At 34.8% G+C, this 26095-nt stretch overlaps 1 protein-coding gene across 3 annotated transcripts in view; it reads right to left on the bottom strand.

Moving 5' to 3' along the window:
* The window catches only part of CSMD3 (CUB and Sushi multiple domains 3), a 588763-nt gene that overhangs the window by 97886 nt on the left and 464782 nt on the right, over positions 1-26095 (bottom strand). For all 3 annotated transcript variants that reach the window (XM_063173375.1, XM_063173384.1, XM_063173392.1), the window contains 9 exons: positions 19382-19495; positions 18479-18574; positions 17404-17607; positions 14255-14379; positions 11857-11953; positions 10788-10892; positions 5778-5896; positions 3684-3753; positions 1393-1509 (listed from right to left, as the gene is read on the bottom strand). In XM_063173375.1, the coding sequence (XP_063029445.1) occupies positions 1393-1509; positions 3684-3753; positions 5778-5896; positions 10788-10892; positions 11857-11953; positions 14255-14379; positions 17404-17607; positions 18479-18574; positions 19382-19495 (1047 nt within the window). The remainder of the gene's footprint in view (positions 1-1392; positions 1510-3683; positions 3754-5777; positions 5897-10787; positions 10893-11856; positions 11954-14254; positions 14380-17403; positions 17608-18478; positions 18575-19381; positions 19496-26095) is intronic.

Here is a 26095-nt window from a genome sequence, read left to right as displayed (position 1 = left end):
CTTGTGGGAGCTTTTAACCCCTTTGTGGACAATGAAAACTTTACAGAACATTAACCTTTCCTAGAAGAGTGATGAAGGTCTGGGCAGAGAGAGAGATGTTGGAAGAATGGAGAAGATGGAGTGGAATATTTTTGCTGGACTCCTTTTATTGTATAGCCATAGACTCTTTCCTTGCGATACAGAGACTGCTTCCAGGGGGGCAATGCCTCAGAACCAGGAGGGTTCAGTGTGGGTACCCCTCGGACCCAGAGGGTTTTTTGCTCCCAAGGGGTGAAAAAAACATGGGGGGAGAGATGTCCCAAAGTTGAGACTGCGCCTTTTTGGAAGGAGACAAGGCATCTTTAAAAGGAACCGTGGAAGCAGCCTTGGTCCATGCGCAGTGGTGAGAGCACTGGGCATGGAAGGAACGATGGCAAATGATCTCTGGACGGTGCCACATGTGACAAGAAGCCCATGGCACAAAGAAGGACTCCTTCTCCTCTTGATGAACTGAGGATTGAGTATTCTAAAGGGTGGTGCTGGACCAAGAGTTGGTGATTTGGGAGATGTATTGTATTGGAAATTTGGTGGGGGGAAGAGGAAAATGCTTTTGTGAAGTTTTCATTTTCCTTGTGTGTTTCTTTTCTTTTTCTTTCCCTTGTAGTTTAGTTAATACTGTTTTCTTAATTCCTAAGTAGGAGCCTGCTTTGCTTATTCCTGATCACATCTCACAGCAGACACCAGAGAGAGAGTATTCTCATGGGGGCACTGGCATTGTGCCAGTGTCAAACCATGGCAAAAAAATTCTGGTGGAAAAATTCTGGAGGTGCAAAATTCTACATCTGGAGTACAACATCCTTATCTGTTACAGCCTGGGGATGTATTAGGTGAGTAGCAGCCCTAGTGAGACAGTTCCACCAGTCCTGGGCTTGATCCACAATTCTACTTTGAGTGGGAAGTTTGACAGCTTTAAGTGGGAGGCTTCTACATTTCTATGCTGCTTTGAGTTTCATTTAGGATATGCAAAGAAGCTTAATGATAAAATAATTAATTAAAATGTAGCTTTAACTTCTAAATTGATCTGGTGTGAAATATTCATGATAGCTATTTTTTTGTTGGGTTTATGATTTCACAAAAATATAAATCAGTTCTGTAAAGTTAGAAAATTGTGCTGAATTCTAATTAAACAATTTTGTCTTTATGAGAAAATGTTGGCATATATTAAATGAAAACCCAAGACCCTTGCAACTTTTCTCTTTTAAATATTTCTTTTAAGATTTTTTTAACTTTTTCAAATGGATTATAATTACTTGGGGGTTTTTGCTGGCATAAAGATTAACAATATTTTAAAATCTATGTTCAGTGTTTTGCACTCTTAAAAAAGCAATTTTAAATCCATAAAACATCACATACCGAACCCAATAGGCAGTTTTATTGTCCATGTGCAATCCAAACTGCTAGGATAGTTGCCAGGAAACCCTGGACTGAGAATCACTCCACTGAAGTCTGACATGCCACCACCACATTGTGCTAAAAAAAAAAAAAACAAACCAAAAATATTTTTCAGAGGAGTCAAATGAACAAAAAATAATCCGTAACACTGAAGATCCTTAGAGCATTAATAATATAATAATACCTAGGGTTATATTAAGACAAATACACAGGCATGTCTTTACCACTAAATGTCTGTTAGAAATTCATTTACAGGTAGGTACCTTGCAACTTTGTATCAGCTCTGAGTTGCGTAGATTTTAACTTGGGGGATACATACACCCAAAATAGAACAGATTACAGAACTGTAGAATCATTTAGGTTGGAAAAGACCTCCAATATTATCAAGTCCAACCTTTAACTGATCATCACCTTGCCCATTAGACTAGGGAACTAAATTGCACATCCAGCCACTTCCTAAGCACCCACAGGGATGGTGACTCCACCATATCCCCGGGCAGCCCATTCAGTCAAGAAATAGTCTGAAATTCCTGACCACCTTTCCCATAAAGAAATTCTTCCTGATGTTGAACCTGAACCTTCCCAGGTGCATCTGGAGGCTCTGTCCTCTCATCCTGTCAGTGGCTGCCTGGGAAAAGAGATCAACCCCGCCTGGCTACAGCCTCCTTTCAGGGAGCTGTAGAGAGTGATAACATCTCCCTGAACCTCCTTTTTGTCCAGGCTGAACAAGCCCAGCTCCCTCAGCCACTCCACATAAGACTTGTGCTTCCACCAGCCTCATTTCCCTAATGCTTACTCTGCAATTTGTCTACCAGAACTGTGACAGGCAAGCAGCACACACCAGCTTATAGCAGGGCTGAGACAATTGTGCTTGTTTGTAAAGGAGCATCTGAATAATATAAGATAATGTATTATAAAAAGACTTTGTACTATAAGCTATTCAGGAGGCCTTTTAAAAACTGCATTTATATCCTTTTGTTCTAAAAGTGAGATAAACAAACTTAGAAAAGTAAACATACACATACTTCCAGAAGTGAGGCTAAATTAATTATTTTATTTTATTTTAGTTTTCAGGCATGGCAACAGTAAATCAAATTACTTAGACATCTATATTGCATTTAAAGGTGGTAATTATGATAAACAGAATTTTGTTTAGAAGTTTTGTCCAAGTAAAATTTGCCACACTATTTGAAACACAAGTAAAAATCAGTACTTGCAAAAAAAAGGAAAAATATATGAAAAAAAGGTCACCAATTTTTAGCACAGCATCTATATCTTCAGAATTTACCAAGAGTAGTGCAATTATAACATCAGACTTCCTAACCATATGCTAATGCGTAATGACAAAAATTGAAGACTAACTCCTGAAAAAATTCTTACAAATATCTCAACTTTGTTGAATATTTATAAATTCTAAGCTGAGAGAGCTCAATACCTCACAGGAGGCTTTTAACACTCCACAGGATTAAGAACAGGATTATGTGAAGTAGCTCAAGAGGATATACATTAACTGTCTTGAAGAAAAGCAAAGCAAAAAATCTTTAATGAGATCTACAGCATCCTGTTTTCCATATATTCAAGATTACAAATCCAGATAACTTTTATTGTTAGAGAACCCGAACAAAAAGGCATTTATATGCAGTGAAAAAGATTACAACTAGAAGGAGTTTTACATTCCTCACATTATTTATCACATAAAAAGAGTATATTTAAACACACTTCACAGGTTTCATTTTGCTTTCTGACAGGTTTTCTGTGCTTTTCCCAATAATATTATGGACATATGTATAATTTAACTTGAAAAATAATGTATCTTCTCAAATTTGGTAGACATGCTTATGTTGAATTCATTAGAGATGAAAATGTATTGTTATTCCTATCGTCGGCAATTGCCATTACTCTTCTGGGGAAATGAGTCCTAAATAAATTAGCTATATTGCAAAGGTCTCTGGAGGTGTCATTCCTGATAATGAATTGATGATATTTCTGACTAGAACACATAGAATCATATAGAATAGTTTGGGTTGAAAGGGACAATGTGTTGTCCTTTTATTGCTTGGACATTTCAGGAAAGATTTGCCAACATTAGTGGGCAGCAACCTTTGAAAATCTCTGATTTAATTTGACCATTTTCACATTTAATTAAGTTCCTCCCATTCTCCCAATTCTTTCTACTATGTGTCTATTATTTTTGAGTTTTCTGGTTTCCTTATTCTGATATATTTAGGAAAAATGATGGAAGCTGAACATACCTAAACATATTGGAATGGGATAATTCCATCTTCTTACTGGTCCCGGCATACAAGTGATATGTGAATGTCCCTAAAATGACACAATATTTGCTAATTCATATTAAAAATATATGATATACAGCATGTTAGTATTTCAACAAAAAGAATGTATAATTTAAAACATCATCAAAATGCACAAAACCAAAAAGGTAGAGTATTTACATTGTACACTGTGAATTGTTTCATGCCTTGAAAACAGCAGAGAAGACTGTGACTGTTAGCTCACTACGTGATGGTGTCTATTAATATTATTTCTTACAGTATTACAGAATCCAGCTGAATCTTATGCTTGTTTCAGTGTAAACCAAAGGTCTGTCAACTACAGGTCTAACTGAAGCAATGTTTGCCTAGTATGGATGCCCATCAGGTGTTGAACATGATGAAACTTTACATACTATATAAATTATGTAAGTGCTGACTTTATGTTCTAAACTCATCATAGACACACTCTCTGTGCTGTTCATCACCCTCACGTAATTCTAACAGCCTACCAGAGAAAGCAAACAAAAATGGAAAGTCTGAAGAGAAAACTGTACTTGGGATATCTTCCAAAACCATCTAGTCAGACTGCATAAGTTAGAAAAACTGTATGGTGGGAAGAATCTTTACATGGGTGTTTGCACAGTCTATGCTCTTAAATTCTTTATTTTCTCTATGTTTCATTTTCTTTATTTCAGCCTTTACTGTGGCTTATCTGTTCACACTCACTTGTATTTAAGGTGGGAATTAAAGCAAAGAAGCAAAAAATATTTCTCAGGCTGTTTCCAAGAGTGGCCAGTTAAAAGCAGGCAACATAAGAAGAAAACTTCAATAGTCATTCTCAGAGCTGCAATCACAGAACATCTGTTTTATCTGTTCTTGAAATGCTAGAAATCTGCAGGCATGACTAGGAATTCTATCTTGAAGGAGAATTGATTGGGATAGAGGTCCCAAATTGAAACAGCAATTGAAATTTGGAGGCAGACAAGACTACTTTGTTTGATCACTATAAACTAGGTTTTTTTTTTGGTTGATTTTTTTTTGTCAAAGAATATAATTCAGTTTCTATTTTTGAGGCAACACATATAAACCCTCTATCTAAGTTTTCACAGAATTATGTAAAATAAATAATTGAAATTATTAGCATTTTTAGACTTCATTTAGTTAGTCTGACATCAACACTTTATGGGTGAGACTGATATTAATGATTCTTTGCTCATTCTTGCATATTTTGCTATTTTGCTCCAAAAGTTTCCTGAACTCCCTTATAATGTGTTCATAATGTGCTGTTATATAGAAATTATTTTCTTCTTACAAGACTTTTCTTTTTTTCAGAACTTGGGTAATGTAATCATTTTCTGTGCTTTTGGCTCTCTAAGACCCAGATAAAGGAAGACTGTAGAATATACAAACTCTTTTTGGAGAGTCTCAAGTAAAAGCAATACTTGGTTTCGGATCTGATTCTTTGGCATAACTGTACAAGTTTTTGATCTTCTTTCCTATAAGGAGACAAGTTCCTACTGGTGATTTGCAATCACTACATCTCCCCTGGATATACCTTTTGTTAGTGCAAGGACATTGGAAATTTACTTGGAAAAAATACATCCCTATTTGATAAACATTCTGGAGAAAAAAAACCCCAAGAAATTGCTGCAAGAAACCAACTGACACTATCCAATTTACTAAGAAAAGCAATTATTTCTTTCCCTTTTTTTATTCTTAGTTCTCCTCTTTACTTCTTTTTCCTCCTGTGTATAGAGAAATACTACTAATTGTTCATCAAGTTATTTTAACTTAATTTTGCCACAGTGGTTCAGCTATAATTATCAAAAAAGCCATCAACAATAGATAACAACCTATAATCTCTAATGCAGAAGAAGCACAAAGCCATACACTTGTGATGGAATTCTTGGATAGTTTCTAATTCACTATCTGGTAGAAAAGCACACAGTCCTGTAAACTTATCATGTGTACACAATTCCTGAAGAGCTCAGTGTCCATTTTGCACTGACAGGCCCAATCATAACCACATTAAAGAGCTGAAAGGCACCATTTGAAATAGGAAACTTGGCTTACCTGCAGAGAATAACCCTGGTCACATTGGAAAGACACCACATCTCCAACCATGTATCTGTCTCCAATTTTGATCCCATTACTTGGAGTTTGTGGTTCAGGACAAGAGTCCAAACCTATAGCTGAGAAAAATAGAGAAGTTTAGTCATTCTAAAGAACATGAAATTGTTTTTTAGATTTGCATAGGACTGTGTACAGTGTACATAGGCACATTGTGTTGATAACCTTTTGGGTGCTCTTGGCAATCAGCAGTTGTCTGTGGAAAAGTAGAATATTATTTTGGAACTACTGTATATAAGGAGAAAAAAATATTCTTTCTTGAGTAAAGAAAAAGGATTGGTGTGGCAAAAAACACTTCCCAATCTGCAGGCTCAGTTCTAAAATTCCACTGTCTCCTGGCACAGACTTATTCATTTCTACCTCCAGTCTCACTAGTAATTACAGCCTTCATCATTCAGACTGAGAACACCTCCACTGTGCTTTACCAGCATGTGTTCCAGGGGAGGCTGGCCAACAATACATCAACTGCAAAACACTGGAAGAACAGTGCAAAGTAAAAGTGCTCTCCAGCATTCCATCCTCCACAAGTGTGACTCAACTCCTTCATTCATTTACACACACACACAGACAGATACACACACACACAGAATAAATATTTGCATCAGACTTCATTTAATCTGCTATGTTTAAAGAAGTACCTATAGAGCTATAATACTGATATTTTGAATTTCTGATTGCAATGGAAGCTTTTTTGCCAAGATGCCACATGCTTTTTTTTATAGTCATCAAAAAGAGAAATTTTTTTCCTTGCATCTACCCAGGAAGGTTCAGGAACGTAAGAAAGTATAATCAACTGAGTTGTTTTCTTTGCCTAATGTGGGAATTAAAGCCTAGTTGTGAAGTAAGGACTATTACACAACTGGTCATCAGTATACTAGGTAGTAGAGAAACATTGTGGAATTCAGTTATGGCCACCTACTTCCTCAGAGCACTATCAAAATCCGCCTGTTTTAAAACTTACTAAAGTAACTGATCACATAAGATCCTCACTAAATAAAATCTACCACCTTAAAAGAGTGCATTTTTATACAATATGAAATATGAAAGCTAACAGAAATTTTTAGTCTGCAAATTCTATTTTCTGTTCTCAAACTAGAGAAGAGCAAAGAACCAGTTTTGAAAGTGAATGATCGACCTAGATCCACTTTTTACATTTCAGACATCTAGAATGTGATCCAGGTAATGTACAAAGTACAAATGCAAAATAACAAGTGTGCTTGGCTTACACAGAAGATTACTTATTATCTGTTTTGAACAGTTAAACTAAGAACTAACAGGTTTTAGTTTCCAATAACTGAACCTTCAGCTGAAGCGTGTAACCTAACTGTGTGAATAGTCAGGCCATGCAAAGGCAAACGACTTCATCTAAATGCCTTTCTCAGGCTACCTTAGCAGCCCAAACCACATTCACAGGTGTTCATCCTATTGTCTCTCACTTCAATTAACAAAATCATATTTGGGAAAAAAATATAGTCTGAAAGCCTACAATACCTTTCAAAAACTGAAACAAATTTTGACATCTTCCCAGCTGAGGGCTAGTTCAGATCTCGTGTCTTTGGAGTGTTGTAATATTTATTCAGGTCATAAAAATGTACTCATAAATATAATAAACTGCAGTCTGTTCATTATTGATTTATTTGTGGTGCATGAATACTTTCTTGAACTACCTTATAATACTCTCACAGTAAAATGTGTTAAATTATTGAACTCGCATAGCCAATGGTAACAAAAAGAGATTTTAACATAGGCATTCATTGAAAACATACTTTCAGTATCTTCTACTTTTCAGATAAGAACAATTGTGTATAAAGAAAAAGAAGCTATTTGATGCTGTCTTGCCCTTCTCCAGCAGCTCCTGTAATGCTCAATACAAAAACCTACTAATGAAATTTTTGATAATACAAAACTTTAGTTAGAGATAATGAGCAATAAATCAAAATTTTTATAGTGGTGAAAAATACATAAACATTATGGAAGTGTTTAACAAACCATTCTGTGGCATTATTTGTTGGAAAAGTTCAGGTGATATAATGTATTTTCAATGCAATATATATTTTTGTATTTAAGATGTCCAATGAAATACAGAAAATGAATTTTGTGGATAAAATAACAATTTAAGAATTCAAAAGAGAAGTAAAAATATTATAGAAAAAAACATTATAGATAGGAACACTATTCAGTTTCAGAACATGAAAACTTAATTCTTTATGTCAAAGTATCATTTACTTGTGTTAAAATATTTCTTCAACAAATAAAGTTTATTTTGTTTTCCTTTACTTTTATATTCACATTTGGGTTCTTTAGAAGCTCAGAAGATAATCCCTAGCAGACAGGACAACAAACTATTCATGAGGAATGAAAAGAGATATTGGAAATGAAACAGAATGAAACCTTCTTAGAGAAATTTGTTGTTGAAATGAAAAGTAATAATTTTCACAAATGGGGCATACTTCCTCTCAGACTTGTGCCTCCTAGAATAGGTGAAATAGACTTGGAAGACACACTAAAAATTGGACAAAACCAATCTTTATGGCAAGCTCACTTGAAAACACTTAATATAAGTCTTCAACTCTGATGTGATTCTGCATGAGAACCATGCCTTAGTATTTCAGAGACTGAGACTTTAATTCAGCTGACTCCTCATGATGTCCTTGGGTTCCAATGAAATGAAATAAATTTATGAAACAATTAAAATTTGGCCATTACTTTCCATTTACTAACTATATTTATAAACATAATCACAGTTTTTGAGCAGGAACTGCTCTCTGAGAGTCAGATATGACCAGGACAATTGAAGAGAGCAACTCTGTATCTCCTTCTTTCTGGCAAAATCTCTTCATAAATACAGCGGTTTTGTGAGTTCTGGAATTGCAAGCAAATATCCTGTTTGTTGTAGAAAAATGCAAGAGACAAAAATCCAAAAGATATACAAGGCACAGTTTCTGTTGTCTTTCTTCCTAGCAATGATGACAAAGTGCTGTCCCTTGGCTTAATCTCCCATACCAAATTCGTGATTCAGCTCAATGCAGAATTTTCCATAGTCTCCTATTGAAAAACAATTGAACAACAGATGGAAAAAAAAACATCATAAAACTTCCACAGGTAATAGAGACTATGTCTTTCTTAGAGAATAATGGAGGAGTAAGAGTCATGGATTCAAGTAGTGAAACAGCTGGTGCCTAGGAATTGAAATCCACACTAAGCAACTAACTATAAGGTTTCAGGGCAGCTGACCCCAACTGAACAAATTCCATACCATATGACCCCATGCTCAGCATATAAACTAAGGGGAAAACTGGCTGAGGACTGCTGCCTGTGAACTGTCTGGGTATCAGTCAGGGGATGGTGAACAACTGCATTGTGCATCATCTGTTTTTGTATATTTTATTTAATCATTATTATTATTATTTTATTTGCATATTATTATTATTTCCCCTTCCTTTTATGTTCTATTAAACCGTTTTTATCTCAACCCACAAATTTGACTTTTTTTCCAAATCTGTTCCCCATCCTACTTGGAAGCAGGGGGAGGGAAGTGAGCAAGCAGCTTTATGTGCTTAGGATTAAACCACAAGAGACTGAATGATGTTTTAATCACATATCTCTATCACCCAAGAAAAGTAAATTAATAATTTATCTTGCAAAGCAGTATATTTCACTGAGCTACTGGTCAATTGGCTATCTATTGAGAGACATCAGTATTATTTCCTGAATCACAAGCTTTCAACATATACTTTGGGTTTATTCATTCACACAGAAAATATTGCTTTTGTTCAGATCCACACATACATCCCTGTACAAACCCATACACACGTATTTGGTAATTGTTCTTGACATGGACCAATACTTTAAACAGTGTACTGTTAATCTTTTCCCTTTTTAAAGGTGGAAGTTTTCCATGGGCAGTATATATTACACATATTATTTGGACATGTGGGAATACAAAGGTGCCTTTTCAATTTCACAGGATTCAGTCTAATTTTATTTCATTTTCATAACTTCCTGATGTTTTTTCTCATCTGAAGTTGTAAGCGGCTGAGAGACTATCTGCATTTCAAGGAAATGGCAGGATAATTCTACCTATAATTAATGTTTAGTTACAGACAAGCAATCAGGCTGTAATTTTGCAAGGCTGTGTTCTCCAACTGGCTAATCAGACAACCAGAGCATGGGATTTGCATATGGTAAAACTGACAAGAAATAACTGTGACACAATTATGCAGATCAGACACCAGAACCAATATAAGCAGAGGGAACCACACAGCTGGTGATTGCCAGAATTCCTGTCAGTCATCTGAGACAAAGTCATTCAGACAGAAAGTATGTTTATAACTACAGCCTTTTCCACTGGAGGTGTACTCAGCAATAATAAAAACCATTTAAAATAATTCAGTGTTCTCATTAACCTGCAGGCATTTCTCACTTAAGATGCACAACTGCTATTTTCAGATTATTCCATCTCTCCTCTTTGCCAAGGGTGACTAGTTGTATCCCACGCATACATACTGTATAGCACATATGTGATTGTATTGAGCATAATGTGTAGATTTTGGCAGAGAGTGCTGGGGTGTGGAGCTGCAGGGGGGGGCATCTGTGGGAAGAGACCAGGGCTGCACTGGACACAATGGATTAGGATTGTCACATGAGCATATCTGCTTTTATTTCTGTCTGCTGTAGGTTCAGAAAGTTTTTCAGAGAGCAAAGCAATTTAAGGATGGAAGCAATTTAAGGATGAAAGCAAGACAAACTAAATTTCACAGTCCTTATAGTAGAGTTTTCAGGCCTGAATTTGCTCACTTGGATTTAAATGAGAATTTTACAAATTACTTTGAAGTTACAGTATGTAGCTCATTATGTGTAATAGCACTAAATATTCCTTTATTGTATAGTTCAGGTAGAACTGATGTCTGGAACCAGAGAGTGCTCTTTATTAATTGAATATTTCTGAATTACCTGTATACTCAAGGTGAAATCCAGCAGCTGAAACACTGATATCAGACTGAAAATTGAGGTACAAATTATTTGATGTGCTGTTTAGAAGTGGAGGTATGGTTGTTCCTGAAAAGAGAATTCAAAATATTATTGAAAAGCACAGAAAGTGACATAAATGTAGACGTAAGGCCGTGATGTCTGTGTGTGTATATAAACAGAATTAAGGAGAGAAAAATAGAAAGAGGGAGGGGGAGAGGGTGGGAGCAGGAGATAGGTCACATAACCAATTCCATAATATTCTGTCATCATGACATGCTATCAAATACCTGTCCCTATAAAAGTTTTATTACATTCTCAGTACACCACAATATCAGAGACATGAACAATAGACAAGGAAAGGCTAATATAAATTTATATTACTTGTTTTTTACCCACAAAAGGAGAAATATTCACTAGTGTCTTTTTAAAAGCAAGAGCAAATCCTGTCCCCAGGATGATTCTAAACATAACAGTCATGTTATGTTTATTTATTATGTCAAGATAATATATCAAGCAGCTCTGAAAATATGTTGCTGGACTGTTCGTAGAAATGTGATGGACTATTTATTTGTGTTTCAGCACAAGTCAAGATAATATGAATAACTCTGATTTCTTAGCATACACACATATTTATTATAATCAAAGAAAACAAAAGAAAACAAGAAAAAGTAAAGCAAAAAGGACTGTCTCCTTTGTCTAAAATAAGGATAAAGAATGCATCCTTTTTCATCTGCAATATCAAGAGATACCTATTTTTGAGGTCTGTATTTTTGGACCCAGCTACAAGTCTGAGAAAATAATTGGATTAAGAGAGGTCTAGTTTGGAAGCCTCTGAGTGTTATTTCATTTCTAACATTTTAAAATATACAGGTTTATGAAAGTCTGCTAAGTGATGACTGATTAAAACAGAACTAGTACTACCTGTTGCTAATTACAGGAGAAACAAGCACACATACCATGCTCAAGCATGCTTACACACACAGAAAGAGCTGTGTGTTTACAGTAAATAGCTGAATCTGTGAACCATTTATTGTAAAATCTTCTCAGTCACCTGAATAACTTCCAAGCCTTGGAGCATTGTTGTCAGCACCATCATAAAAGTCTAAGGAATCCCAGTTGTGTTCTGTGGCAAAACTCACCACTTGCACCTATGAAGAAAAATGTGAGGCAAAGAACATAAACTTCTTCCCCTGTTTATTCAAGCTCAAAGATGACTCTAAATTGTAGCCTCTGTTTCTCTCAGTCATGAAAAGTTGTCTTGCTCCCCTTGTCAAAGAGAATGGAAAATCATCATTAAGTGAATAAAATGGCAACTATTTTTTATTTGATTGCCTATTCAAACTATGAATCCTGTAACCTTTAGTGACAACCACATATTACCTCTGTCAAGATTCACACAGCCATGAAAATCAGATGGGTATAGAATATGATTCTCTTGTTTGGAGGACATTGAAGAGAAGATGAAACATGGTATTTTCACTACATGCAGGTTTTTCCTCTCTATTTTCTCCAGGACTAAACTAGTCCCACAGGGATGCACAATGCTTCATCTATTTTGCCATTTTAAATTCTGCCTCCAGGTAAGAGAAAACCGCTGTGTTTGATTACCTTCATCACCAGCTCGTCTCCTGGGGAGGGGCAGTCACTAGCATGCTACAAACAAAAGGCAGAATAGTCACTTCCTTTCTTCCAGAGGGGAAAATATTATTCCACTCATATGGAGATGCAAAGTGGTAAGGAGATAAACTGCAAGCAGGAGGCCATACCTGTTCTCATAAAGTGAAATCACACCTTACAAAGTAGAGAAATATCAGATTCTTGTTCCTGATTAGTAGGGGAGAGTTTCTGGTGTTAGCTTCCTGTTTAACTGTTTACTGAAATGCTTTAAAAGAGACAGAAGCATGATGAAATCCCAACCACCCTCAAAAAGGGGTGCCTTAGTCATTAAAGTTAGAGAATAATGCTGCTTTTGCCTCCATTTTTTTTTCTCTCAGAACGGAATAATTGCAACAGAAGAAATAAACACTAGTTCCAGTAAAACAAAGTCATGAAGCCATTTTTCTATGTGAAATAGATTGCGTGGACCTTGTCTTACATGAAATAAATGTTCAGTTTGGCTATCTGTTTCTTGGATGGGGGCCTCAAATACTGCACCTATTTTTGTAGGAATTGGTCAGATACAATAGCAAACAGATTTCTTTTTCTTAAGTGAAGCAGCAGAGAGTCCCTCACTGTTAGCACACTTCAGATACTTGTAGACAGTAAATATATTTTTTTATTTATTACAACTCTTGGGCAAAGAATATCATGAAGAGTAAACACCTAAATTGAAATCGAAGTTACTAATTTAATCACCTCATTAATGATTCTGAAAAATGCAGCCTGTGATAAGAGATAAACATTTTCAAAAGCAACAGTGATGGCCTAAGTCAGGAGGAAAGTTGCTGCCTAATTTAAATCCTCTGAACTATCTTCCTAGTATAAGAAATGCATAGAACAAAGTATCCTGTCAGCTGCCCTAGTCAACTCTTTAAATCAAGTAGTATTTCTCAAAATCAATCTCAAAGCTGATTTAGACTATTAAATATTATTGAAAACTTTGTAATGAAACTTGTAAAAAGGCTTTAAAGCACTGTTAAGATTTTTTCAGATTTTCTTAATTATTATGTCTTTAACTACATAAACTGAGCTCTTTATTCATTTTCTGCAGCTGTTATATTTTGAACTAGGATAGATATAGAAAAATTTTTATCATGATTTCTTGATGTGCATTTTGCTAGGAATTTGTTTAGATGATGCTTAGAAGTTCTAATTTATTAAATTCAACTGCCTGTGCAATAACCAGATTTCTGTCAGTTTCTTTAGTGAACTCTAGAGATATGCATGACTAAGCTTAATGGATACTTTCCTACTGTTTGTTCTATGAGATTATTAATCTATGTAAATTAGCAACAACTCTGAAACTATTTAAAAGAATAAATTCCCATCTCACATCGAAACATAATGAAGCATCTTTACATCACAGTAAACTTCCATAAACACAGAGTAAATAGCAGAGTTTCTAGGATAACACATATAACTTGTCTTTGAAAGCAACTCACTTAATTTCACTGTGTGAAAGGAGACAAATAAATCTGGGGAGAGCAAAAAAGAATTCCTAGGAAGGCTCTCTATTTCCCTTGGCTTATAAGGAGTCACTGATTTATTGAAATACATTTAGAAGTTATGGTGATATTTTTCTAAGTAAAAGGCTACAAGTGCATATTTTAAGATATTTAAGAATCCTATAACATTCAATCACTGCATAATTGAAAAGATGTGCATTAAAAAAAATTTCAGAATCACTAATGAGATAGAAATATTGTACAGATAGATGATCTTTTCATCTTTTGCATAAGGAAAAGCAGTTCTAAATATGATGTTAGCAAGCAAATAGTAAGTAAACTTACTTGAATCCCAGCTCCCTCTGGTACTGTGATCTTCCACACACAATTCAGATTGTTGTCATAAGGCTCAGGATAACCAGGAGATAAAATGGTCCCTTTGCGCTTTGTTAAAATACCACCACAGGGCACTGAAAGGAAATGCATAAGGGAAGAAAAGAAGTATAAAGCTTCAGAATGAGAAGACTTTTTATAAAAGCTTATACTGTGGCTGGAAACATTTTCAATTGATGCTACATTAGAAAATACCTATATGCCTCGGGAAAATAAAATTTTATATCTCAAAACTCTTCCTTTATCTGACCAAAAAAGGAGGAGAAGAAAATTAGAATTATGTCAGTTTCCTACCTGACAGAATCATGCTAATATTCCCCTTGTTTATTTCGCCTTTACAGAGTGAAATCCATTCCATTTTCTCCTGGTAATCTTACAAAAATAAAGCATCTTTTAAGGCTTAGGTTGAAGTATGAAAAACCCATACTTTGTATTGTATTGTATAATATAAAGTACTGTATTTTATATATTGTATTGTATAAGTATTGTATAACTGTAAAAGATTAAAAGTGTCACAAAAAAGGTAACATTGTTTCTTCCTTCTTTCTAATATTTTTTCATTCATTCTTTCTAATATTGCTCCTCTAAATAATTAATAACACCAGTCTCAACTCCTTGACTGTTGTGTGCTTATGTGAGTTATTTCATCACAGTCTGTGCATCTACTGCATCAGTAAAGGATTTACAAGATCCTTGCAAGACTACATTCATCACATCTGTTCATGGATTAATAAAAGTGTTATGCATGAAACAGGACAGACACATTAGGTACCATCAAGTCTCTCTTTTGAATGTTCAACTTGAAAACATCTTGTCTATATCATTAGAGGCTCTAACGGAGACAAATAATATTACATCTTAATCTGCACATAGATATTTTGTTGGTATTTTTGAAATGAAGGAGAAGATTGATGAGATGGTTTATCAAGTCCATTAAAAGCTAATGCATCACTTCTATGCAACATCACCAAGTTCTGAAGGGACTACAGGAACTGCAAATATGAGGATTTAGAAAATAGATAGAATGCAACTTATCTTAATAACAAATATTGTAGCTACATATTGCGTGGCATAAAATTAATAGAATCTGTTTGGAACTACATGGATAAATTAAAAGCTAGTGCCACTTAAAGTGTTTATGCAATTACTCATAAAAGGATGACCAAATGGAATGGTTGATGCCAGGCTGCACCTTGAATGTTGTGTTAATTTTTGAGCCCTGCACTACAAAAAAGACCTTGAAGTGCTGCAGTAAGTCCAGAGAGAGTCAGCAAAGCTGGCAGAGGCTCTAGAGAGTACAACATCAGAGTGGCTGAGGGAGCTGGGGCTGGTCTGCCTGGGGTAAAGAAGGCTCAGGAAGATCTCATCACTCTACAGTCGGAAAGGAGGTTGCAGCCAGGTTGGAGTTGGGCTCTCCTCCCATGCAAGTAAGGCAAGAGAACATTGCCTCAGGCTGTGCCAGGGCAGGTTCAGATTGGACATCAGGTGAAGTTCTTCGCAGGAGGGGTGGTTAAGCATTAAAATGTGCTTCCCAGGGAAGTGGTGGAGTCATCACCCCTGTGAGTGTCCAAGAAATGAGTGGATGTGGAACTTTGTGCTGTGCTGTAGATGACATGTTGAGGTTTGATCAAAGGTTGAACTTGATGATCTTGAATATCTTTTCTGACCCTAATGATTCTATGATTCAATGATTATATGTCTATTATCTGAATATATAATATTAAAACATTCACTAGAATTAAGGCAATTTAATATGGTCACGTCTACCCTTTCAATTATTAAACTGGTTTAGTTTAAGGCAATTTTCATCTCATAGGTGTTTTATCACATTTATTGACACAGGAATTTTCACACAGAAGGTGGCCTGTAACCCTTCCTCAATTGAGCTTGTCTAGACACATAGCTTTCTCTTTGTAGACTAAATCATGTATTAATATAGCAATAATACATTGTAACCAATGTCCAAAAGAAAGATTTCAACACTTTGTCAAGTTGTTATAACTGAAAAAAAAAAAAAAAAAACAAAGGGAATATAATTCAAGGGGAAAAGTGGTACAATTTTACTGATTAAACTGTAGTCTATGAGACTAAATGAGATAGAGCTATATACCTCACCTTCTTATCGATATAGAAATTGTAGTTCTATTGCTATGCCTGAAACAGTCTAAAGCATCATTATTTGTTTAAAACATGATTAATCATATTTTATCAATAGTACCCCAGTGATACTTAGCCTTGATCTCTATCAGGATTTTGATATTTTGGAGATAATCTTATAATTAACTAAAAACCACTCATACTCTACTGGGCACCATCAGCTGGTGAGCATGGCAGATGAAACATCAGCCTAACGAAAACATGTTCTTTGTTTTCTTTTCATCTACTCACCTAAACCTCTGTTTATGTATTCTGCTGGAGTCAGTACAATAATGCCATTTTTGCAATGGGTTATGATATTTTTTATAAAAACTTCTGTTCCCTATCAGGAAAGTAAAGTGGGGAAATTCATTACAATTACTAGATTTCCAGTTGGTCCAAGTCAGTTTATAAATATCAATGCACGTTAATTTATGAATTTAATTTTGAGAATTTAATCTCAAAGTGACTAGAACCAGAAAAAGTATGTTTTCTGATCTGAAAAGCTACTGGTCTTTGTTACTGAAAAGTAACAAAATATTAATTTAAGTATTTCTAAATCTTTAATATAGTAATGTTCTTCCTAATAGCTTGCAGTATCTTGTTAGACATCTGCAGTGTAAAAGCATCTTAGTCTTGCAAGAAGTCAGGGGCCAAACTAATACTTCTGATTCTTGATTAAAGAGGGATACTCAGGAACTTCCAGGGATGTTAATGTAAGAGAAGCTATCACATTAATTATGGCAGCAGAGCATATTCATGAAACTTGTGAAAGTTGACAGCAAGGTCACAATGGAGATAGAATAGAAAGGAGCATAAAACTTAGCCTTGAATAAAAAAGGAAGTAAATTAAAGTAAGCAAGAATAAAATACTATACCAATGACAAACAATAAACATATTCAACAGGAGAATAGTCCACACTTTGAGCAGTAATTATTTATATTAAAAGGCCTTCGGAACTCACCAATACATGTAGGGAGTGAATCATTCCATTGTGCCAATGCATTTGGTACTGTATCACATCTAATTGCTGTTGAACCATGGAGGATATAGCCTGGATTGCACTCAAAAAGAACCAGTGAACCAACTGCAAATTCATTTCCAATCCTTTTTCCAAATCTTGGTTCAGGCACAGAGCTACACTGTGTTGCACTTGTTCTTGGAACAGCTGTGAACATACAAACAATTCTGAATTCTTAATTTTCGATTTGGTGAGGGAATACACATATTGAATCAGAAATATTTAAAATGTCTAGAAGAAACTTTCAGCTATTTTCCAGCTGAGAACATTTCCATAACCCCCAAGTGAATCTTCACAATAGAGACTGCTCACTTTTGATGTCTGAGTTACTATTTAGGAGAGCATAGCATTGATATCCTTGCCAAGATTGGAAGTAATGCATAAAATCCACATGGAAACCTATCTAAAATGACACTTTTAAGAAATACTGCCATGAGATACTTAACTAATACTGCGTTTCAAAATAACATTTTGTGTCAGATATTTACATTTATTCATGTGGTTTTCTAAATGTGTGTTCTGACTGTCAGATGAGTATTTATATGTAATGAAAGAGTGAATTGCAGTTGCAAGTGTTGGTATATAAAATTTCCCACTTGACCCATAAAAAGTCAAATAATGTAAACCAAGAAAAACATCTTAATAACAGTAAGATCATTTTTAATCCACAGGTAATAACATTTACAGCTATTCATATTTAAATTGGGAGATAAACCAGTTAGAGCATCCAGATGGATCTAACATTTGTCAATCAGATTAGCAAACAAAACCAGCAGTTTTGTGTAACTCTCTTCTTAAATTTGTAAGCCCTCTTATGTTTCTTAAGTATTTGATCTCAGCTTTTAAAATACAAATAAAAGAATAGTTTCAAAAATTTTTCAAAACATGTAGAAATAGTGACAATTTTCTATTGTTAAAAGGCTATTAGTTTCCTCTTCATTCTCAGTCTGTTCCTCTCTGATGATTTACAAACCATGATGAACAGAATAAATGTACACATTTCCCTAGGTTGTCTCACCTTGATAAACAAAATGAAATCCTTTAGCTGTTACTGGTCCAACTGAGGTAAATCTGACTGTGATCTGGTTCCCCGAGCTCAATGGAAGGGATTCGCCTACTCAAACAATGAAAATACAAAGTTATCGTAGCCACTTTTTACCAAAGAAAACACCTGTCAACATCTTTGCAGATAGAATAATACTCTCCAAACCCTGTTCTGCTTCAGTAAACTCTGCAAGATATATGCAGTTTTAATATTTTTTGTTGACAGCATTATGTCATTCTAGGAAAGGGGAGTTAAAACTCATCTTAGTTATGAAGAATGTTTGTTGCCTTTTTCCTTTACCAAAACCAAACAACCCCCCGCACAAAAAAAAAAAAAAAACCCAAACCAATGAACCAATGACAAAAAAACCAACAACAAATACACACACCACAACAGACTCCCCTCCAAAAAAAAAAAAACAAAAAAACCAAAAAAACCCCCAAAGAAAACCTAAACCAAAATGGGAAAAAACAAACAAAAAAACCCCAAACCTCTTTAAATAGACTCAACATGTAACTAATCTATTTAATTTTACTTTTTTACTTTGGTACAAATGTGCCTTGCTTTCCCTTTAGAATATGTACTACCTATTTCAGATAAAGCCATAAAGGCACAGAGTAAGAAGTCCTAAATATCCAAAATATTAGCTAAATATCAAAATTTTTAAAAAGGCAAAAAAAAAAAAAGCATTTTTACTTCATTCATCAATGCAAAGATTTTGAAGTGTTTAGTTCAAAATGTGGATTTCATATATTTGCTTGAGATGAATTTAAGCAAATACGACAGTACTTTTTGTCTCTTTTTTTTTTTTTTTTTTACTATATTTTCCTTTTAAAAAATAAATAACAATATACTGAGAGTTCTTTTAAATGATACCTGAATGAGATCCTGAGAGAGAGGATAACAAAGATGACTGAAGAGCTGGGCCATCATATACCTCAACAACATCATGGAGTGATGTCTGGAAAAACACAAACTGGCCAAAAACAACTGTCCAAATAGAAAGGAATAGAAGGAAGAGGCACCAGTAGCCAAGACAAAAAAAACACAAATACATGGAATAGAATAAGAAAGGGAAAAAAAAAGAGAGAGAGAACAAAATATATATTAATGTATGGTTTTAAAAATAACTACATCACCTGTCCTGGTGCTGAATGTAGGTTATTTTTCACACCATTAAAAGTACAGTAAAAGGATGAAAGTACATCTAAAAGAGACAGTGAAGGTACAGAAGGCTTACAAATACATATAATCATTAAAGGATTCTAATAACTATGGAACAAAACAATTTTACTGCTATTGAATTGTTTTCTACCTTCAAATTTTGTGCCCTCCACCACACATCTAAGTTCTCAGTGCAATATCCTCCTTTATAATTCCAGGCATATTATTATAGACTGTGCTTTATGAATTTATTTTGGTGATAAACCTCTGTAACTTTTACTTACCTTGGAATGTTTCCCTTTTTTAAGAATAGTAATATTCCATATGTCTTTGTTTTTGTGAAATAAATGAGCAACTGATTGAAAAGCAACAAAAAATTTTAAGAATACATCTATTGAATCACAAAAATCTTTATTTTTAATGTCATTCTAGTAGAGCAACTCAATGCAAGGTTGCACAGCCCATTTGAATTAAAGATTTTTCCTCTTTCAGTACAATTAATCAGTGGGAAAAAAAACCAAACAAAAATATATAAAATATAATTTAAAGAGATTTTAAGTGGCTGAGACATCAAAAGTGGCAAAGAGGAATTACTGCCAGAAAGAGGTTAACATAGAAGAGCAGAGAGCTCAAGTAAGGGGTTTTGAGCCCTTTATGAGCGATTTATATGAGTCAAGCTGCTTTCTCAAATTAAGCAGGAATATGCTGCAGCTACTAGGGAAGAAATAATCTAGATCCTTCTCCTTCCTTTCTGTGTGCCAGGATACTTTTTATTTATTAAACTGCAAAATATTGAAAGGTATAGTGACTGATACCTGACTAGTTGACATAACTAACGTCGTGAGAAAGGAAATTCAGATTATTAGAAAAACACCAGTTCATTATTCCTGTGTTTTCTGGTGCTCATTATTGCCTACTTCATTTGGCAGTAGTTTCACTTGGTGTTCATTCTTTTTTTTTTCTAGTGTTTGAAAAGAATTTTCTTAAAATTAAATAATAACCAGCATATTTGTAGCCAGTGCAAACCACCTTTTAAATTAGCAAATGATGATAAAATATTATGTAAGTATTCAGTATAGTCTGCCTGTGGGAAACAAATAATTGAGAACTATTATCCAGTTCAAATAAAGATCAAATCACTTCAACTGAAGAATTTGGGTATGATTTTTTTTTCCCTAATGATGGATGGATAAGCATTCTCTGAATAATGACTTCATCATCTGCTATCCCCTGTCCACTGAAAATCACCTGTCCAAAGATGTTCTTTAGACTTTTGACATCTAAAGTTGAGTAAATTATTTCTGAATTTATGCTCATCTTAGCATTCAATGTTTTGTAGCAATGCTATTTAAAAATAAAATACAATTTTCCCTGTGTTTTGTGGTTTAATATTTTACTTACACATTTAGTTGTCTTTATTTTACAAGATAAACAATGCAAGATTGTTCAAAAACTACTTTCTCTTGAAATTTTGATAGTTAATGATTTATGCATTTGTTAAAAAAAATAAACAAAACACATTTTAAGGGGTTTTTTATACATTTCCATTTGTGAGATTTTTTTAAATTTAAAAATTCCAGGTAAATTCTAATGTTAATACAGCCAATAATTTAGGACAGAGGGAATCCATCAATTCAAATTATGTCAGCACAAGAAAGCTCCCTTTTAAAAGGCAATAGCTAGATAAGCAGACTTTCCATGCCTCTAAATATTTAGAAGTTTCTATGGCCTTCATCACTGTAACATCTGGACACTTTCAAAGAGTTTGGAAAGCATCTAAAAACAGATGGAATTGGCCAAAAATAGTTTGCTAGTTAAAAAAAAATTAATCAAAGAAATTTTAGTTTCATCTTTAGAGTAAGAAATAAATATGTATAGAATTTACATCTGCCTGCTTAAAAAAAATACGTATAAATGGTATAATTTAAATAGTATTAGATTATGAACAGTATACTCAGTATAATTCCTAGCATAAAATTAGAAAATAACTGAGACTAGAAGCCTTTGCCAATGGTCTAGTAGAGTCCTTTTGCAGACAGGATGGCCAGATCGCTCTGGTCCATCTATAATCAGGTTTTGAACTTATATGGGGGTGGAGAACCCACAACCTCTTTGAGCAACCTGACCCAGCATCCTGCCTCCCTTACAGTTCCTATCCCTTGCCTTGCCTTGCCTTGACTTGCCTTTCTTCCCCTTGGGTGAACATTTAAAACTCTACTTTAAATCATCTTGATCATCTCTGATATTTGCAGAAGGTGACCAGGACTATTTGCTCTATCACCTTTGCAAGTAGAGAGGTGAGATCAACTGGATTTCAGTTCCCTCAATCCTTCTCATTGCTGTTCCTGAAGATAGGAATGTTTTTGTCTTTTTCCAGCCCTTGGGAACCTCCCTCAGCATCACAACCTGCCAAGGGTAACTGACTCCCACGCACCCATCATGTCCCATGGGTTTGCCCAGTTTGTCTAAGTGCTCCTAGTCATTCTCTAAGTCATCCTTACTCTAGACTTTTCTGCTGGTCTCAGGGTTCCAGGATTGTTCAAGATTGGTTTACTGTAAAGATTGTAGTTAAGAAGAAATTTATTAATTCGTGTTTCTCTGAATTTATTTTTCTTCAGAGACTTCACCCCGGATTCAATTCTACATGGATTTTGACTTTTCTAACCTCATCTTTTCAGCGTAGTTCAACTCTTTGCATTCCTCCTCGAACATCTGACCTTGCTTCAACCCCTTGAATTTTTCTTTTTTTAAATGTTCAAGTTTTATCAGCAGCTCCTTGCTCATCTGTGCAGGGTCTTTGCTACCTTTGTTTTATCATCGGCATGGACCATTACTTTCTTGAAGTAGTGATCCCTGAAAATTAAATTTACTTCCTGGGATTCTCAGCTGTCCAGGGCCATGTACAATCAGATGTTCCAAAAGAGACCCCTGAATTATTCACATTTCTGACTGTATTGGGTCTGACTGAGATAGAGTTAATTTTTCTTTAGCAGCCCTCACAATGTTGTGCTTTGCATGGGTAGCTGGAAAGGTGCTGATAACACGCCAGCGTTAACAAGGGCTGGGAGTGGGCAAGGTCCTGGGGGAGGGCCCAGAACCAGGACACCTGACTCAAATTAGCCAAAGAGATATTACATACTGTGTGATGGCAGCGCAGATATAAAAGCTAAGGGAGAGTGGAGGAATGAGGGGTCTTTTTTATCCTACAATGTTTGCCTACTGCAGCAAATGCTATGGGTGCTGAGGCCCTGGGAAGTGTCTGAACATTGCTCTTTGATGGGAACTAGAGATTAACTGTTCCCTATGCACAGACAAGGTTTTGCTTGACTTTTTTTTTCGTTTAAACCTTCTAGTGGTTTTCCATCTTACTCTCTCTCCCTTGGTCTGCTGAGAAGGGGATTTACAGAGCGGCTTGGTGAGACCTGACATCCAGCCAAGGTCAACCCACAACACTGACCCAGGAAAGAGTTAATGCTAACTCAAAATTCAAACATGTAGCATGTAATTGTCATTAATGCTAGTACTGATCTAGTAGTATTTACTTGAAAAAATATATTTATTTTATATATTATGCCAGCTATTGGATATAAAGAAATACTCTTTAAAACTTACATCGATAACAATAGAATAAGATGATAATTCTTCACCCTGAATTTTCCCTTCTTAGGGATATTTTGTGTGCCTAATGATTTACTGAAATCAGTAAGCTTTAGTGTAAAATCAAGTCCACTACTGTTGTAATTCTCTTGCCTTTAAAAAAACACCAGAAGGACTAACATGGTTTAAGCATTGCTATTACAGAAATTGAAATGTGCTATTCATATGTGCCCTGCTGGCGTGACTTTAAAGGCTGAATCAGCATTTATAATGATAGGTCTTAGTAACTGAGCAAGGAAATATGAAAATCAGCCCTATTAACTGTAACAGAACCCAAATTACCTTTATAGTTCTTTTGTCTCCAATCAGAATCTATTTCAGTCTGGAAAAGACATATATGGGCTATATCATGGTCCTTATTGTCTCCCGTAACTTCACTGTTTCTCTAGCACCAAATCAGTTGAAAGTACTGAGCAAAATCCCAACAAACAAAAGACCCAGAGAAGTCAACTTATTTGTTCAGAATGAGAATTTAAAATTGTGCTTTAAAATGGTATTTTAGATAATTTCCTCTAATATATTTAAAAGAGGTTTCTTCTGACTGTGAATGAAAAATTAAGGTATTCAGATGTTTACCACTTGTGGTATAAAAAAAGATCTAATTTTAGAGCTAGAGGTCTTTCTCAGAATTTGAAGTTGCTCTGTAATAGTTAACTTTTCATAGTTTCAAAAAAATTTCTGTAGTCTGTCTAAATAATATTTCCAAAGGAGAGTTTTGTTCACAACCTGAACAAATAAAATATAAAAATTTTATTTCACAGTGGAAAAAAACCCATAAAAATCTGTTTCTATGTCTTGTCCACTGATGATATGCTCTCTTTGCTTATGATTTAGCTTATTTTTTTTTTTTCTTGCGAGCTCCTTTGAAGAAATTGCAATACCATATTTAATTCTTTTTTGGGAGAGAAAATAAAAAAGAGGAAGAAGTGCACATTTTTGAGAAACTTCTTTAAAAAACAGACAAATCTCTCACTAGAGAAATAGTATCTATGGTGATTAAGGATAAAAAGTGTGCACTAAGAAAGAAGAAATGCAAATTTCTCATGCATCTTAACTCTCTAGTCTGGAAATCCCATTCACTGTGTTAAGTGGTGGTTCATGGTCAGTCAGCCAAATGATAAATGACAATGGAGAAAATCTATGCTTTAAAAAAACAGGATTCAGGCATAACTCCAGGAATCAGGAAACTATTGTGTGATGTTTTCTCTCAATGAAAGAGACTCAGCAAGTCCTTAGGGTTGACCATGTCAAATGACCAACTGATAGGAAAAACCTTGTGCCATTCTCAGAATTCCTCACAAAATAGACACCTGCATTAAGATTTGACTACCCTAGTAGGATGACAAACACTTTCAACCCATTTTCATTGCAGAAGTTACAGATTTTTTAAATTTTTTTAGGAAGAGGAAGAGAGGAAAGAGTGAGGTTTTTCTTGTTTTGTTTTGGGCTTTTTTTTTTTTTTTCTAAGAATTTGGACATTATTTGAATTTTTCACTTCTACAATTTTCTTTGCATGTCACTTTCAAGACATCTCAAACCAGCTATGGAGTAGCCTTGAAAAAAAATAAATGCATAAATTAATATCACAATCTAGAAATATTTTAAAGTTAAGGTGCATACATTATTTTACATGAAGTAGCTCTGCAAGCCAAGACTTTTGTATAACATAGCTTAATCATGGAAATTATATATAATAAAGTCAGAGATGATCTGGTACAAATCATCCCTTTGCTGTTTTAATATATGACAAAAGCAGAAAAATTACTTTTACTACAATGTTTAAAAAGTCAGTATACCTTCTGTTGCAATGTATATCTGCCCCTCCTACAGGAACATAGCCTTTCTCTTTAAATGGCTCCTTTCATTTAAGTGTTTAGTTTTGTAACAAACAGGAGATAAGGAAAAAATTATGAATTTTTCCTTTGTATTTATGATGAATCAGCAATACACTGTGATTCATTGAATTAGAAATGCAAATGACAAACTGACTGAGCATTTTAAAAGTAACATATTCATGTAGACACCAACTACACAGATATTTGCACCCTTCTGCTGAGAAAAATGTCCAGTAAAGCTGCAAGATAATTTGAGTGTTTGTTGGGCTTTTTGTGGAGAAGCAGTTCAATAATCTCTGAGAAGGTTTTTGGAGGAAAAGATTGAAAGATGACACCCTAAAGAGAGGATCTTACAGAACTTATGGATAGGAGTACTGCTCTCAGTAAGGAAACCTAAACGGATTTTGACCAGCTCACATGAAAGAATTAGAAGATTTGATCTTTTGCTGTTCAGTGTAATACTTCAGTTTGACATAACACTGACTATGTCTGAGTTAGCACCGGTACTGTAATTTCTAAATGAAAATAGTAGCAGAGGTCTCAATTTTAAAGAATGTTTCTCCCCTGAGATTTCCAAACATTTTATTGTCTGCCATTTACTGCTCATACATTCAGTCTGGTCTGTGTCTGTAACAGTGATCTTTAGTGATATCAGTTCCATTTCTCTGTTATGGTTGACACTTCTTATCATATGCTGCAACAGGAAAATTATTAATTGTTTGTGAATACAAAGTAGAGTTTCTGCTAATAGTATCATGTTGTGTAAAACCTGATTAATTTCAAAACAACAGAATAAAGCAGTTGTCTAGTGCTCCTGCCCTTGGAAGAAGTAAAAATTAATTCCACCTGTATGAGCCTCTTGGGTGCACTACAGACTAGATGCCAAAATAAGGCTAGAGAGGGGTTCATGTGTAAACCATTGAGGGGGATATTC

This window comes from Melospiza melodia, chromosome 1 (assembly GCF_035770615.1).
Source record: "Melospiza melodia melodia isolate bMelMel2 chromosome 1, bMelMel2.pri, whole genome shotgun sequence".
Classification (NCBI taxonomy): domain Eukaryota; kingdom Metazoa; phylum Chordata; class Aves; order Passeriformes; family Passerellidae; genus Melospiza; species Melospiza melodia.
The sequence above is the reverse complement of the archived record's forward strand: the minus strand, read 5'-3'. Positions and strand labels throughout refer to the sequence as shown.